This window comes from Labeo rohita, chromosome 15 (genome assembly GCF_022985175.1).
Source record: "Labeo rohita strain BAU-BD-2019 chromosome 15, IGBB_LRoh.1.0, whole genome shotgun sequence".
In the NCBI taxonomy this organism is placed as follows: Eukaryota; Metazoa; Chordata; class Actinopteri; order Cypriniformes; family Cyprinidae; genus Labeo; species Labeo rohita.
Window position 1 is genome coordinate 18,388,447 of NC_066883.1, and position 16,969 is coordinate 18,405,415.

General features: G+C 37.2%; 1 protein-coding gene across 1 annotated transcript; it reads right to left on the reverse strand.

The window, feature by feature from the left end:
- Positions 1-964: 964 nt before the first annotated feature.
- On the reverse strand, positions 965-15,354 carry LOC127177480 (A disintegrin and metalloproteinase with thrombospondin motifs 8). The gene is made up of 9 exons (XM_051129771.1): positions 14,387-15,354; positions 13,066-13,305; positions 9,524-9,656; positions 9,272-9,439; positions 7,402-7,694; positions 5,513-5,699; positions 5,264-5,436; positions 4,975-5,150; positions 965-2,865 (listed from the first exon to the last, which is right to left on the reverse strand). Exons 1-9 carry the CDS (start codon positions 15,065-15,067, stop codon positions 2,133-2,135), a joined length of 2,784 nt encoding a protein of 927 aa, XP_050985728.1. The 5' UTR covers positions 15,068-15,354; the 3' UTR covers positions 965-2,132.
- Positions 15,355-16,969: the final 1,615 nt, after the last annotated feature.

Consider the following 16,969-nt stretch of genomic DNA (forward strand, 5'->3'; position numbering starts at 1 on the left):
TGCGAAACTTTTCAAAGAGATAGGGAGCAGCTGCCTCTCAGACATGTGGAATAGGATTTTCCATCAAACAAACATTCTCTCAAAGGGGCCCTCTTTTAGGAAAGAGCACCTCTTCGAAATTAGGGAAAAAACTCTGAGGCTATGTTGGCCCAATAAAATGCAATCTGATTAAGGCTGAGCCGAAGCTTGGAGTTGTTGTTACTTTTTGAATGCCATGCCAAAATATGTTTTGGAACTCCAAGTCACACATTAGGGCCACAGTGTTAGTCTTACTGGACCATCAGAGGTTGCTTTGGCAGTGATGGGTTTCAGAGGCACTTTTAGCTGTCATGATTTGAAGACCTAGTAGCCTGTTGAATGGTGGAGGGCTGCATGTCTATATTACAACAAACAGCTGTATCTGCCTCTGAGACCTATCCTTCAAGGCTTTGCGAAGTGGAGAAGTGTCTAAAACGCTTCAGCTAACCGCTGGCGTAACTCAGGGTTCGGTGTTTGGCCCTCCTCTTTTCTCAACCTGTAACGTCTCTGAGTCCTGTCATGACTTTTCCTGTTACGCAGATAACAGAGGGTCATTCCAGTTCAATAAGCCTAAGATCTCAGCATCTATCTCAGGAAATCTTTCTGACATTTTGGACTGGATACAGGAACGCCACCTCCAGCTCAACCTTCCTAAGGTCAACAACACTACAGCCAGCCAGGAATCTTGTTATCGTATTTGACATCTAGCTGAACTTTACAAACCACATCTTAGCGTACAGATCCATGCTCTGTGATATCAGGAAAATCAGAACCTTCTTGACCGATTATGCTGTGCAGGTCCTTTATTGTAGCCATTCTTATGTTTATGTTTTTCACGTACATTTTTGATTTGGCTTTAATTAAATAAATTCATCCAAACAGATGTTTTTGTAATGTTTAGGCATTTTATTGATAAGTTACAAAACAAAAAGAAGGAAACACTGCATAATTTGTATCCATTTTATACAATATAAAATGTACAAAAATAAATAGCTTTACAATGAAGAAGTAACAAAGTACAATCCTTCACTGAAGGGATAATATGTTTTGATAATATGTTTTGACTAATGTATACAACTGGAATGGTCAATGCCATATTAACATTCATATACAATCATTTGAATGGAGCATTAACTATTTGTCAGTTTAGTTTCATGTTGTTTTTTCCTCAGTATTGTTCACACAGTTCTCTAAAGCTTTCAGACATATCCACTTATGAAATATGAAAACCCTAAAAGGACTGATGTTTGCAAACATCCAGGCTTTCATTCACATAGCAATTCACAACAATTTGCTATGTGCATTTTGAAATAAAACAGTGTTTAATACAAAGAACAGCGATAGTAAATAGTAAGTTACAGAACCCTCTGAATGGACACTTCAGAGAAATTTTCAAACATTAAAACTAACACTTACCTGTAATTATTAATGTTTCAGAATATAAATTAGGCTCAACCACTGTTTACCTCTGATACGGTTTTAAATATACATGAAATTAGCTCTAATAGATTTATATGATCATGCTTTATCAAGTGTTTTAGTGTTTTAGATACGCTTTAACTCTATTAATCATCTAAAATCAAAAATTATTGACCACAAAGCAATAAATGAATAAAAAAGAATGATAGCACCTTGATAGCGGCTTAGCAAGTGACAGTTCCTAGTAAGCTTTTCGCATTCCAAGTTAAAATAATTCCACTCTGTAATTCCAAATGGAACTGATTTCTCTCCTCATTTCAAATAAAGTCAGCCTGAGATGAATGTTAAGTCTCAGCTGATCGGTGTGTTTTGTACTGTTGAGAATATGACATACTTGAAAAATAATTTAGGTGGAATGCTCTGAGAAAGCAATTAGGTGACAGAAGTTAGGAAAACTGCAATAAAGCATTGCTTGCTGAGGTAGATATCTATTGGATCACACTTCAATAGTGGTTATAAATATATACGTATCTGGAAAACCAAAGCCCAAGTGATCAGTCCGTGCAACATTCATGAAAGCTCAACCAATTTTCCATCTAAAGCTGAATATTTCCTGCTCCAACCTGAAGCACGGTCAAAAAATAATCTTTATGTTGTTCTGGGAGCATTTTATTATCTGAATAATTTGAAAGTCCTCAGCACTCTTGGGAGAAACACTTTTCAGATACTGATTCAGGCATCTTGGCATGGTCACAGTTCTCCGGTTCAACAATCTTTCCAGCGTAATCAATGCAGAGAATCCCACGCTGGCGTTCCCCATGGCCACAAGTTTGTGAGCATGAAGACCAAGGCCCTATTTGCCATATCGGACATGGCAGGTCTGCGCAGGGCCTGATATCAGAAGGTCTGAGATCTTTATTACAGTGGTTTGAATAGAAGCCAGCATTGTCTTTACATTCCACACTTCTCCTGGACCATCCTGAACCGCACGTTTTGGAGCATTCAGACCACTCGCCCGAGACCCACTGTGGCACCCCAAATGGATGGATCAGTTTGCCGGCAATCTTTTTGTCTTTGGGTTTGCTAAAAGTCATAGTTTTGGGGATGTAGAAGGTGTATTTGACCTTTGGTGGAATGGATTCCCCAGCGGTGGAGAGCAGCTGTATTGTGATTGGTTCCTGAAGCTGGCGGAAGCTTTGAAGTTTCTCGAGTGTAGTGGATGAGCCACTGTACTTCAGCACAGCACCCAGAACTGGAATAAACTGCTCCACTGTGGATACAGAGAAGTTGCCATTCAAGATATAATTACCGTCTTCTCTTCGTACAGCCAGATAATGCCCATCGTGTGGTATACTTCCATGGCTCTGCTGTTTGATGTTAATATTAGTGGCTCCACTTGGAATCGTCACAATATCCTTATACCCATGGCTAAAGAAATGGAAAAAATTTCGACAGAAATTAATTTTCATTTATTTTCTCCATAGTGAAGTGTAATGTTAACTTTGTTAACTTTAAAGGGAACCCTAGGTATTAAGACTTTTATATCTTAATGAAACATTAAAGATGTCTCTTATTAAAATACGTAGCAGAAAACCCATGAAAGATTTATAGTATTTTAAAACTCCACATTGTTTTAAACATATGTTGGACTATGGGGGCACCATTACTTCGAAGATGTGAAATGGTTGCACTCGGTGAGCTACCGACGCTACCTGTTGCTATTTTTACCGCAACACAACTTGGAAAATAAAATACTTATGCGATGACCACAGCTACTGAAGAGCTTACAAAAGATGACAGATATAAGCGTAGGCTTAAACCAAATGCCGTACCATCGATTTTTCCGCACAAGGAGTCTAAACGCTCCCAAATGTTGAGTGAAATCCACGCTGAGGAACTCCTTCAGTGGCTGCGCCATCATGACAAGCATCGGCACGTTTACAGCCTGTCAGGATGGCATCTAGCGTTTCTTGTCTCCGCCATTTGTAAGCTCTTCCCATTCTTTCCTCCTCTTCCTATTGCTAGGAAAGCAGTGAAGACTTGCATCTTTTCACTTGTTGCTCTTTGACTGAAAATTACAACCAAATGAGTCAGGAGCTCACTGAGTGCAACCATTTCATGTCAGCGAAATAATGGCGCCCCCTATAGTCCAAAATGTGTATAAAACAATGTGGATTTTTTTAGTAATGTAAATCATAGGTTTTCTACTATACATTTCAGTTAGAGACATCATTTATGTCATTTTAAGCCATACAAGTACACCCGGGGTTGAGACCTGTTGAGAGCGAAGTTGTTAATCCATGATACAAGGTCAAAAGTTTACACCCCCTTTTTAGAACCTGCAAAATGTTAATTTTACCAAATTAAGAGGGATCACATAAAATGCATGTAATGTTTTATTTAGTACTGATCTGAATAAGATATATTAAAGATGTTCACATATAGTCCACAAGAGAAAATAAGTTGAATTTATAAAAATGACCCCATTCAAAAGTTTACATCCCCTTTAATATTGTGGTGTTACATGAATGATCCACAGCTGTGTTGTTGTTGTTGTTTTTTAGTGATAGTTGTTCATGAGTCCTGAACAGGTAAACTGCCTGCTGTTCTTCAGAAAAATCTTTCAGGTCCCACAAATTCTTTGGTTTTGTGTGTTTGAACCCTTGCTAACAATGACTGTATGATTTTGAGATCCATTTTTTCACACTGAGAACAACTGAGGGATTCATATGCAGCTAATACAGAAGGTTCAAACACTCACTGATGCTTCAGAAGGAAAACCGATGCATTAAGAGCCGGGGGGTGAAAACTTTCAAACAGAATGGAGATGTGTACATTTTCCTTATTTTGCCTAAATATCATATTTTCAGTTAGTACTGCCCTTCAGAGGCTACAGAGGAAAACAAAGTAGGTAAAATTTACTCTGATCTTCAAATTCAGTCCCTCAGTTGTCCTCAGTGTGAAAAGATGGATCTCAAAACCATATAGTCTTTGAATACAGTATTAAGAATCAAGTGTATGTAAACTTTTGAACAGGCTTATTTTTATACATTCAACTATTATTTTTACTTGTGGACTATATGTAAATATATTTTATGTGAAATATCTTATTCAGGTCAGTACTAAATAAACAATAACATGCATTTTTTATGATCCCTCTTACTTTGGTAAAATAATTACAATTTTGCAGATCCTGAAAGGGGGGTGTAAACTTTTGACCTCAACTGTTTATGCTTTTGTTGAAGCCATTTGTTTCTAAACGCATTTAACAGCAGAAGTCAGGGTAAACATAAAACCACATTACCCATGATTCTGCAAAGAAAACTTCAATCAGAGACCGGCGGCAAGAACCATTGTGTTTTTGCCCAATTTTGTAGCTGATTGACTTGGTTAATGGTTTATAATGCTTTATTTAAGACTTTTTCCAATATTACTAAATAGAAAAAGGAACCAACAAAGCTGAAAAAGTGGGCAGAATGCACTCTATTACTGCGACCATAATAAACGAACTTAAAAATGGCAGTGGTATATCCTTACACGACTTTATTGAAAGAGCCAGATATCATCCGGCAGCTCTGTCCGTTTCCTCCACACACGCCGCATTTGTCCAGCTTCTTACTAGAATCGATCTCCAGGTCACAACCGGCTTTGATACACTGGCCTTGCACACAGAATGATGTGGTATCTGGACCGCATGGGGTTCCATCAATTACCTTAGATAATTAAACAATGTTTCATTTTATTTCAACAATACTAAGGTCATGGTTTCAATTCCCAGGAAAGTATAAGTACCAAATATAAAATTTTAAATCTTAAAATGACTTACTTTAGCTGCAAACACTCTGAATTCACTGCTGCCTCTTGCTCTGCAAAAGAGTTTACACCTATCCCGTAACGACACTCCAGCGTATTTTGGTATCCACTGCTTCACATTTCCATGAACATCAAAGTGATTTGGATTGTTGTACTTCTCACATTGTTCCTCCCTGAAACTTTTTCCTGCAATAACAAAGAATTGTTAACTAATAGCACAATATGAAAAGACATATGGGTAACTAAATTTACTGAGACCCACCTTGGTTATTCTCACAGGCCTGTTTGTTGCAGGACTGATAGTTCACTCTCTGGCCCACACAGTATTTTCCACCGTTTTGAGGAGATGGATGGGTGCACTCTCGGTAGGAGAACATCACTCCACCTCCGCATGATCTGGAACACGGCTGCCATGGTCCCCACTCGCCCCAGCCTCCATCCACAGCTGGCTGAACCAGAAGAACCACACAACCAAATTAATGTTCTACAGTCCTGAAGATGAAGTGAGTGATTTTAGTGGTGCTAGCATTACCCAACCAAATGCACTCTCAGAAAAAGGTACAAAAGCAGTCACTAGGGTGGTACCGTTTTAAAAGGTTCAGCTTTTTATCTCTAAAGTGTGTAATTAGTACCTTTTGAAAGGATAGGTAGATACAGTTGAGGTCAAAAGTTTACATCCCCCTTTTAGAATCTTTAAAAATGTTAATTATTTTACCAAAATAAGAGAGATCATACAAAATGCATGTTATTGTTTATTTAGTACAGATCTGAATAAGATATTTAACATAAAAAGATGTTTACATATAGGCCACAAAAAAAAAAATAATAATAGCTGAATTTCTAAAAATGACCCGGTTCAAAAGTTTACAGCTGTTTTTTGTTTAGTGATAGTTCACAAGCTCCAGTGTGGATCCAGAACACTTAAGAAGAGATGATGCCAACCCCACAGAGGACTTCAGATGATGCCAACCCTGAAAACATACAGCACTACCGAATTCTGCTACTAATTTATAGTGTTCTTTGTCTGTTTGATTACGTCATTAATTGATCTTTACCACACATCTCTGCCATATGTGCATCAAGCTACTACTACATATATTGTAAAAATGTCAATTTGGTGTAAAGCTGCTTTGCAACGATATGTATCGTGAAAAGCGCTATACAAATAAATTTGAATTGAAAAATTGAATTGAATAGTTGTTCATGAGTCCCTTGTTTGTCCTGAACAGTTAAACTGCCCACTGTTCTTCAGAAAAATCCTTCAGGTCCCACAAATTCTTTGGTTTTCCAGCATTTTTGTGTATTTGAACCCTTTACAACAATGACTGTATGATTTTGACATCCATGCTCCAAAAGGAAACTCCATGCATTAAGAGCCGGGGGTGTAAACTTTTGAACAGAATGGAGATGTGTCCATTTTTCTTATTTTGTCTAAATATCATAGTTTTTCATTTAGTACTGCCCTTCAGAGGCTACAGAAGAGAGTTACATGTTTCCCAGATTACAAAATAAGTTGAATTTATACCCTGATCTTCAAATTCAAAAAGTTTTCACCCCCCCGGCTCTTAATGCATCGGATTTCCTTCTGGAGCATCAGTGAGTGTTTGAACCTTCTGTAATAGTTGCATATGAGTCCCTCAGTTGTCCTCAGTGTGAAAAGATGGATCTCAGAATCATACAGTCATTGTTGGAAAGGGTTCAAATACACAAGTATGCTGCAAAAACAAAGAACTTGTGGGACCTGAAGGAATTTTTTCTGAAGAACAGCAGACAGTTTAACTGTTCAGGACAAACAAGGGACTCATGAACAACTATCACTAAACAAAAACAAAAGAAAAAAAGACAGCTGTGGATCACTCAGATAACAACACAGTATTAAGAATCAAGTGTATGTAAACTTTTGAACAGGGTGATTTTTATAAATTCAACTATTATTTTCTTTTGTGGACTATATGTAAACATCTTTTCTGTGAAATATTTTATTCAAGTCAATACTGAATAAACAATAACATGCATTTTGTATGATCCCTCTTACTTTGGTAAAATAATTAACATTTTTAATGATTCTGAAAGGGGGATGTAAACTTTTGACCTCAACTGTAGATAGAGCTAAAAATCCTATTTATGTTACACAAGAGTAGCTTAAAATACCTTAGGCCTCATGACTTCCTCCGAGGACATGCATACGCTGTTCAGGCAGGTCCTGTTGGGGCCACAGCTCGTGCCATCCGCCCAGGGAAGACTCCCATTCCTAGTTGTGCAAACAGACCGGCCTTCTTGCTGGCACCACAGTTGTGTGCACACCTCGCTAGCTGAGGTGTTGGGACAATGTGAAAACTCCTCTCCAAATATCTGTTGGCACTGGCGGTCCAGGCTGTAAGTTATGCCTGGCAGCTCAGTGGGTAAAGCCACTATCGTCTCTGGGGTGTCCAGTAAACAGTCTCCTGTTATTATGCAGAGGAAGAGTTAGAGTGTAGTAAATCACACAATCAAAGGATTGTGTAACAGTAGGAACATTGGGCTCCTGGAGCTGACATTTAGGGAGACTCGCAGGAATGCACATCTGGGGGAGTGAGCCGCGAGGAGGAACACGAGTGAGCAAAAATGCACGTGGGGAACATGGGCCACTGCCCACTTCAAATGATACAGCGGTTAAAAAAGGAAATGTGCAAGACTGATACTACAGAGACACAGGCCGGTGGAAAAAGACATTTGTTGCATTCCTGTTTTATGACTTGCAGTGAAGTGACAGGAATGCATTCCTTCTGAGTCAACGGAAAGTGAAAAAATAAGAATCTGCGTAACGACAAGCAAAAGGTGATGTAAAAGTGTTTTACTATAAACGAGGGAAACCCTGACACACACCAAGTTAAGCTGACTTTTTTGTTCACAGGAATCCCTGATTTTAGTTATTAGTTATTAAAGCTGGGTCACCAACAAATAAGATTGTCCATAAAGAATAAAAAAATCAGGAATTCAGGATTAAAACACATCCAACAAATTCTTACTGATATACATTTTGTATTTTTGCTGGTTTTGAAAATGCCATTTTCCATCTATCTATCATCTATCTAATATATATCTATATTTTTATTAATTTTATTTCAGAACTTCAGCTCTAGTTGTAGTTATTTTAGTAGACTGTTAAACTAATAAACTAAATGAAAATTATATATATAATATTTTACGTAAAATATTAATTATTATTTTCTAAGTGATCTTTAAATGTCCACGAAAATAGCATTTGTTTATTTATTCATTCATTCATTTATTGTATCTAATATATATATTTTTATATATATATATAATTATTATTATTATTATTATTAATAATATATATTTTATTTTCAGTATTCCAGCTCTAGTTTTAGTTATTTTAGTAGATTGTAAAATAATAAACTAAATTAATATATAGTAGTTAGAAAGAAAAGGTCAAGAAAAGGTAACACAATATTTTACTTCATTTTTTTCTAAAAGATCTTTAAATGTTCACGGAAATTGTATGTATGTATATATGTTTTTATTTAATTATTTATTTCAATTATTAATTCATATGTTTTTGGAAAGTTCCACCACACTGAAAATAATAAATATTAAATTTACTGACCTTGACACACAATCATGAGGAAGATAATTTACTGTTTTATATGTAATAGTAATTGTTACTTTTTAGCTTTGTATTGCACAAGAAATATGGCTTTTTCTAATATAAGATTATGATAAACTAATTTATTTCCAAGACTTTCAAGACTTCGAACTTGAATGTGCACTCAAAATCTTATATTAAAAAATAAATAAATGAAAACCTGGACTTTAATTTAGAAATTAAAAACATGTTTATAATAGAAGACATGTATTCAAGTCACTGTGCATATCATTTTCTTTCTTTTCTCCTTTTCTTTTTAAAAATTTAGGAGGTATGGCCGGGAAAACAATCGTCACATTATTGACCCAGCTAAAAATGTAATTGCAAACATACACTATGATACAAGCCATACATAGAGATGGAGGGTGCACGTACCATGTCCATTGTCGAAAAACTCTGTGACGTGCAAAGCACTGCAGGGAGACCATGGCAAGGTTTTACTGAGCTGAGTGAATACAGGTGCCATGATATGGTGCTCGCCTAGATGTCCAAAAAGCTGCTCACACATCTTAGTGTCATCATGAGGCATACTCAAAACATGGCCTAAAATTGGGACGAAATAATATTACTGACAGAGAAATCAATTTAACATTTGCTTAGGGTGAGGTTATCGGAGGACAACCAGACCTAGTTCGTGTGCAGTCGTGTAAGCAGCCTGCAGGCCATTGTCTTCAATAACAGAACAGCTCCTTTTGGTGTCACACATGGTTCCAACATCAGCTACACCCAATGTGTCACAACTCTGATGTCCACAGATGTCCTGAAAGGCAGTTTAGGAAACAAAAAAAATGCAATTCTTATTTCTGTTCCAGGTCTGTGGTTAATAGTAAGAGCAGAAACATATTTGCCAGTGTTTCCATCATAAAACCAAGCAAATAAATAGTTTTGGCAGGCGGCAGACCTATGAAGTGAGAAAATGTAACTATGTGGCGTCTGAACTGTATCTCAAAAACATGCCTGGAGTCTTTTCCATCCTTCGCCCAGAGATCCAAGACGGAGACAAATGTTTCCAAAGAAGAAGACCACAAAACACACATGATTCAAGGCACATCTGGCCTTGGCACAGTCCAAGAGTCAGTCTCAGATGTGTTCACCTTTCCGAGGATCTGCTGTCTGTAGTCAGTCTGTATTTTTAGCCTTGTTTTCGGTTTCATTATGCCACAACGCCTGCTCTAGTAATGAGCAATGCAGCAAATGCTTTTCAAAAGGTCAAGTTTTGGTTCTTTTATAACGAAACAACCACTTGTAACAAAGAAGTGTGCTTAATTTGCCGGTAAAATAATATTAATGAAATAAAAGGCAACTGAAGTTAAAGACAGTAGACTTAAATGTTTTAATAGACTTAAGTACGCTTAAAAAGTTTATTTCATTTAAACATGTTAGTATTAGTATTAATTTGTAATCATTTAAAATCATTGTGATTTAAAAAAAAATTGTCAGCAAACAATTGACCCTTCGAAAACAGATACGCTCAATCTGCCATTTTGTCTGACAAACAAATGAGACAAGAGATTAGATTAACTTTGGTAGACTTGAAAAATTGTGTGTATTAACATCTTTCCGTGGTTGAAATAAAAAATATTCAGATGTTCATTCATGTTTATTTCGTGCTTTAAGTAAATAAGAAAAGACGATCAGTTCACGTGTTGATTGATCTAATAAGGCAATAAACTAATCTGTCACAACACATTAAAGAGCCACAAAACGGTATTCATTGTTTGAATTCCTTGAAAAAATTGCAACATTTTAAAGCTGAGACTTTGTTTCATACCAGAAGTAACCTGCTCTGTCTTGTCTGTTGGCATGTTATCAGTTTTCTGTTTGATCCGCGATGTATTTTTCACTGTGTGAGAACATGATGTGTAGCGTGAGAGCGGCATTGTTTGTCAGATATAGCAGCAGTAATTAAGGAGGCCGTGTTTTTGCAAAGGTTTTTAATGTTATATATTTTAAATGTACTAAATTGCAACTTCATCGTTGCAAATGTGTAATTACAAATATATTTAGAAATATAATAAAAATGACATTCAAATGCATTTAGTTTACCATAAATGCTTGTCAGTACATTAGGCAGTACACTTTAACCATATTTCAAAGACAATAGAAGTAAGAAATGACATATAAATATGTACTTAAGTCCAAATTGAGTGAGTCAAAAAGCACTATTTAACTCATTGTATTTAGTGTACATTTAAAACATTAAAACAATTTATTTAATTGTAAATATTTTGTATTTAATTTTTCATTTTACCTCCCATAGGGCAAAGTCACATGACTTTTTGATTCGTATGGAGGAATTTATTCAGCAAGTGCGTTTCATTTCCTGTTATTTGCATTAACACTCAAAAACGACCTTAAAGGGGTCATCGGAAGCCCATTTTCCACAAGTTGATATGATTCCTTAGGGTCTTAATGAAAAGTCTATAATATACTTTGGTTAAAAATTCTCAATGGTTTTGTAAAACAACACCCTTTTTACCTTGCCAAAATCAGCTCTGCAAAAATCATCTCATCCTGGTCGAGGCTGCTTTAAATGCAAATGAGCTCTGCTCGCCCCACCCCTCTCTTCTCTCTGTGGAGAGACGAGCCTGTTTACTTTAGCTGCATTTACCCGCTAAACTTGCTAACTAGCACATTATTAGGAAAGGCGATTGCAAAGATTCATTAAAAAAAAACCCTTATACTCACTTCTACTGTAAGTGAAGCTGGATCATGAATGATTTGTGAGAAACATAGACACTTTTATGTAGATCGGGAGGCGCATTCCCTTCACAAACAAATGTAATCGACTGCATCTTCAGCATATCAGACAGCAGGAGTAAATAAAGAGTTCACATGCAAAACCAGCTAAAAGCCATCTCGGTCAAAAATATACACATATTATATGTCCATCAAATACTTTTACTTCATACCAGCCTCAGCCCAATCAGAAGTACCAGTACTTACATAGAAACCTATACATCTGAGCCTGATAAAAATGCATTTTTTAAAGAAAGACGGATTTAGCTGGTTTTGCATCTGAACTCTTCAAATGACGACCACTACGTTCATTATTACATCCAGCAACACAACACCTCAATCGCTCAATCGGAGACATTCTTGTCTAACTTACATCCCTGCTCCAGCAACAAAACAAAGTGGGCGGACTGTTACAGCTGATCTGAGGTAAAATGCTCATGTCAATCAACTATCATTGGAGCGGCCTCTGTCGGCTGGTGCAAGAGTAGACAAGAATGTGTTTGAGGTGTTTTATTGTTGGATTTAATAATGAACATAGCAGTTGTCATTTACTCCCGACATCTGAGTTGCTGAAGACGCAGAGGATTACGTTACTTTTGTTTTTGAAGGAAATGTGCCCGGCGATCTACATAAATGCGTCTATGTTTGCGCAAATCTTTCATGATTCAGCTTCACCTAAAGCAAAACTAAGCATAAGGGTTTTTATGCATCTTTGCAAATCGCCTTTCTTGATAATGTGCTAGTTAGAAAGTTTCATGGCTAAATGCGGCTAAAATAAACATTATGGCTGGTCACCCCACGGAAGAGAGGGGTGGGGTGAGCAGAGCTCATTAGCATTTAAAGGCAAATGCAACAAAACGGCTCGCTCTGAAATTTGAACCAAAGTACGTTATAGACCTCTTATTAAGACCCTAACGAATCATATCAACTTGTGGAAAATGGGCATCCGATGACCCCTTTCAGAAATTCAAATAATAAATGCCATTTTGTGGCTCTTTAATGTGTCGTGACTGATTGCTGTAGTGCCTCAATTCGCGCAGCACATTAACAGATCATCTCTTTTTCTTTACTAGTTACAGCATGAAGTAAACATGAATGAACATCAGAAGGTATCTTGTTTCAACCATGGAAAGACTTCAATACGCACAATTTTTAAAGTTCAAGTCTACCGACTTTTAATCTACTCTCATGTCTGGTTTGTTTGTCGGTCAAAAATGCCAGATTCAGCGTTATGATTGATCAGATCACCTGTCCATTAAACTTACTACAGAGGGTCAATTAGGTGTATATTATTTCCATAATAAGTACTCTCTGCGTGTATGCTACAAGGGACGATGGTTCTAAATTCTAAAGGGCAAGAATCTCACTTCATCATGGTCCCATAAATAGATATGGCCTGACCCTGAAATCCATAGTAAATCACTGCTCACCTCTCTGGTAAAAAGAATGGCTGTATCGAAGTGCTCGGGATGCCTGTGGCTGGGCGGGTTGAATAGCTGTTGCCAGGCACAGAAGTTGCGCAAAGTGACGCCTCCGTTGCCGGAGATGGACGGCCCAACCTCTTCGTCTTCCACGATCAGCATCTTCACAAGCACTATGTTGATGGAGTTCTTAATGCTGGGATGCTTGTAAATTTGAGCCGCCACTGACATCAAGGTCAGCATGTAGTGCTAAAGAGAGAAAACCAACAGCTTGCTATTCACCAACTGTACAGCAGAATGTTAAGTGTAAAAGCATGATATTATGGCAGGAGAGCTCAGAACTGCTGGAAAGGAATGACTTATTACTGTGGACAGTATTATCTTTAGCTTTTTCAGATGCAATACATTGCATTAGACAATGCATGATAAAAGTCCTTAAATGGGAATGATTTTTAGCTGGTACAGCCAAAGACCAGAGATTATTCTAGAGTTTTCTTCTGTTGACTCTACACAAATATGCAGTTTGTTTGTCGGAAAGACCTGACGTCAACATTAGGAGCAGCTGGTGGTCCACGCAGACATGGCTTGCTTTATTTCCATCTGCAAATCTGGAGTTTTGGATCCCAATATCGACATCTGGATTGCTATCTGCCTCATGCTCCCAACCCGGACAGCGCATTTTTTCGCACTCTGGTCTTTTCCAATCATTTGTTTTCGATGACTCGATGGAGGAGAATTTCAGGGGGTGGTGGATCGTATGTGGGTGTGAAGATCAGTACAGTACAATTCATATAAACCATGACTCACACGTCGCACACAACTGCAGTCTATGATACGTACATTTTGGTAGGTCCCTCAAGGCACACTAAATAGTTCTTACTGTAAAAGGTTTTATCCTTCTTTCGAATTTAGAAGAGGTATCTAGCTTAAACCTTAACCTATAATATTAATTAGTATTTATAAATCTAAGAAGGTTTGCAGGTCTTAGCACAGCCAGTCTTGCCTTGTTGGCTGGTTTTAGCAGGATTTAGGGGCATTTTTTAATTTGTTGGACTGGAAGACCAGATTTTGGACACCAGATAAGACTACCTTAAACCAGCAAAGTGTATATCAGCAGTTTAAACCTTTATTAGACACTTACTAGCTGGTGCAAACTGGTAGACCATCTTAAAATGATCAGGTTCTTTTTTGAAAAATGACCAGCTTGGATCATCTAGCACAGCTTAGAGCAGAAACCAGCTATTGTGTTCTGAAACAGTTTCAACTACATTTGTCTGTCAAAAGTAGTACAATTAAACACATCTTTATATTCGCAACTGTGAGCCCCTACCTTGATCTCGTCTCCATAGAAATGTGTCAGAGAAGCGTCACCGACCACCAAAGTCTCAATAAACCTAGGCGTCGAGACAAAGCGTCTTCGTCGAGACATTGAATTCTGATCATCATCTCTGATGCCTGACAGCGGTTTAGAGACTTGCGGGGACTTTGTAAAGCGTCTTCTTTTAATGACATGCAGCTGCTCGGTTAACTTTCCAGATGTTCCCAAGCCGAAAAGTTTTGGTTCGATTAGATATTCTTTACCATCTGTGATAAATGATCCTAAAATTCCATGACATAAACTGACAGAGACGATAGAGTCCTCATTGGAGTCGACAGCGCCGGTGTAAAAGCAACCTTTTAATAACTCAGCTCCAGTCTCCTCAGTTTGATTCAAGGACTTATACAAATCTGTCAGCTTGCTAGTGGACTCGGGTTTTTCATGTGCTTTAGCTTTGATGCGATAAACCCTCATTGTTGGCGATATAAAGGTGCTGTCCGGTGTCAAATTAAGTGTGAAATTCCTGCCGAAAGCCGTGAGTCTGAAGCTGGGCTGTTCTTCACTTCTCTTTGCCACCCGTCCAGCGGTCCTTCCAGTCAGCCGTACAGGTACAATCTCCTCAGTCTCAAATGAGTGAGCAGATGTTTCAGCGAGGAGGCAAACAATTAATGTAGATGTGACACACGACCACATTTTATTAAAATTCCGCTATTCCGAAAAAAATGAATGAATGTCTTATTGGTTAAATTCTGAATATACTATATACAATTATAAATACACACTGGTCTTACGTTTCTGAAAACTCATTAATATCATAAACATATCATTATCATTACTATCCAACACGTGAATTATTTAGCTTAAATCTATTTTGAAATGAATAAGCTATTATTTAATGCAGTTTAGGTGTAATTGAATTAAAGCTAATACGGAGCCAAGTTCGTGCGCTCTTAAGTCCACCGGACTGTCTCTGGATTGAGGCGCTGGTATTTATACTTTCTGAGAAATGAGAGGTTTATTTTTGATATCCAGCGCTGCTGCAGTCTCTCCTCCCACTGTGCGCTCATCAGAAAACCTCTGGATCGGGTTTGCCCAATGAAAACTGAGAAGCACAGCCCTTCCTAAATAGCAACAGTTTGTCAACTGAGTATAGTAGTGAATTTCTGGTTTTAAAGAGCGCTAGTAATATGTCACTGCTAAACGTCAAGTTTTTCATTATATAAAAATGTTTAATATTTGTTAACGGCATATGCATTAAAAACGTTTAGGCCTATTATAGATTTTATTATAATTCATTATATATTATAATGCTTAATAAAGTGATAGATAAAAGTATTTGTTTTTTATTTACTAATAGCGTTTAGTTAGTGCGCCAATTGATTAATTTCTAATTATTAATATCTAATATCTGTTTACTTTATTTTTATTTTTTTTAACGAAACGTTGCTACTCTGTTGTGCTTTGTACATAAGCTACTTGCTGATTCATTAACTACCAACACTGTGCTGTGTTGAGCAATCTGAAAAGTATTGCTAACTATTTACTATTTTACAATGTTCTAAAAATAAAAAACAATGTTCGTCTTTGTAAACTGACTTAAACCAGACTATGGAGAGAGGGGACATAATGTTCACTTTCCACAAGGTGGCAGTAAGGCATTGTATATGTATGCGCACGCAAGAACACGTTCATTTCATTCATGTTTTCGTTCTGATTCGTAGTCTCAAGCAGTTTTTGGACATTCTCTGACTCAGACACCAGAGGGCGACGATGATTTAGATGAGGTACGTTTACGCTTCCTTGAACCAGTAGTACCTATGTAGATTTTTATATAAAATTGCATTTAAAAACGTTATACTATTAGATAAACTGTATTATTGTAAGCCTGTGAGTTTCCTCAACCTAATGTACATAACAGAATTCATATTCTGTAAACTAGTTTTGTTTCATTAGCTGTATATGTAAGGTTACATAAAACTGAACTCCACCAGGGTGGTTATAGTAAACAACCTTTTTCTAAACATTTTATGTTTGTGACAACAACTAATCTAAATAATCCGTATGGTTTACTATCAGTCTTTCTGGATATTGACTGAGAGGGAAAATAAAATACACAAATACAAAATAGACTTCTGTTCTTTATAACCCCAGAAGCAATGTTGTACAGAACATGACATTTATGTCAGCAATAAGACTTGAGGAAAGGTCCTGATGTGCATTCTAAAAACAGCAAACCGATGGAGCTATTCCAATAGTATCTTTATATCAAATGTGACTTGTTTCACTGTGGGCAAGGGCAAAGAAGCTGCAACGTTCCCAGATGTGAATCATCTGGCATGTCATGCAACAATTCACAGTAGGTGTTATCATGGGCAGTCATCTACTGTTTGTGCTACTTCCAAAGAGCTTTCAAGGCCCTGTCATGACCACATGTGCGGAGCTCAGCTGATAAGAGGGGGTTGGGGGAAATATGAAGGACTTGCTATGACATCCAGCAGTACACAAACTTGCAGAGCCTTAAGTTTCAAATATAAAAATACACGGTATGTTTGCAAATTATGAAATCCATCAATGATGGCCCTGATTTATATGGAT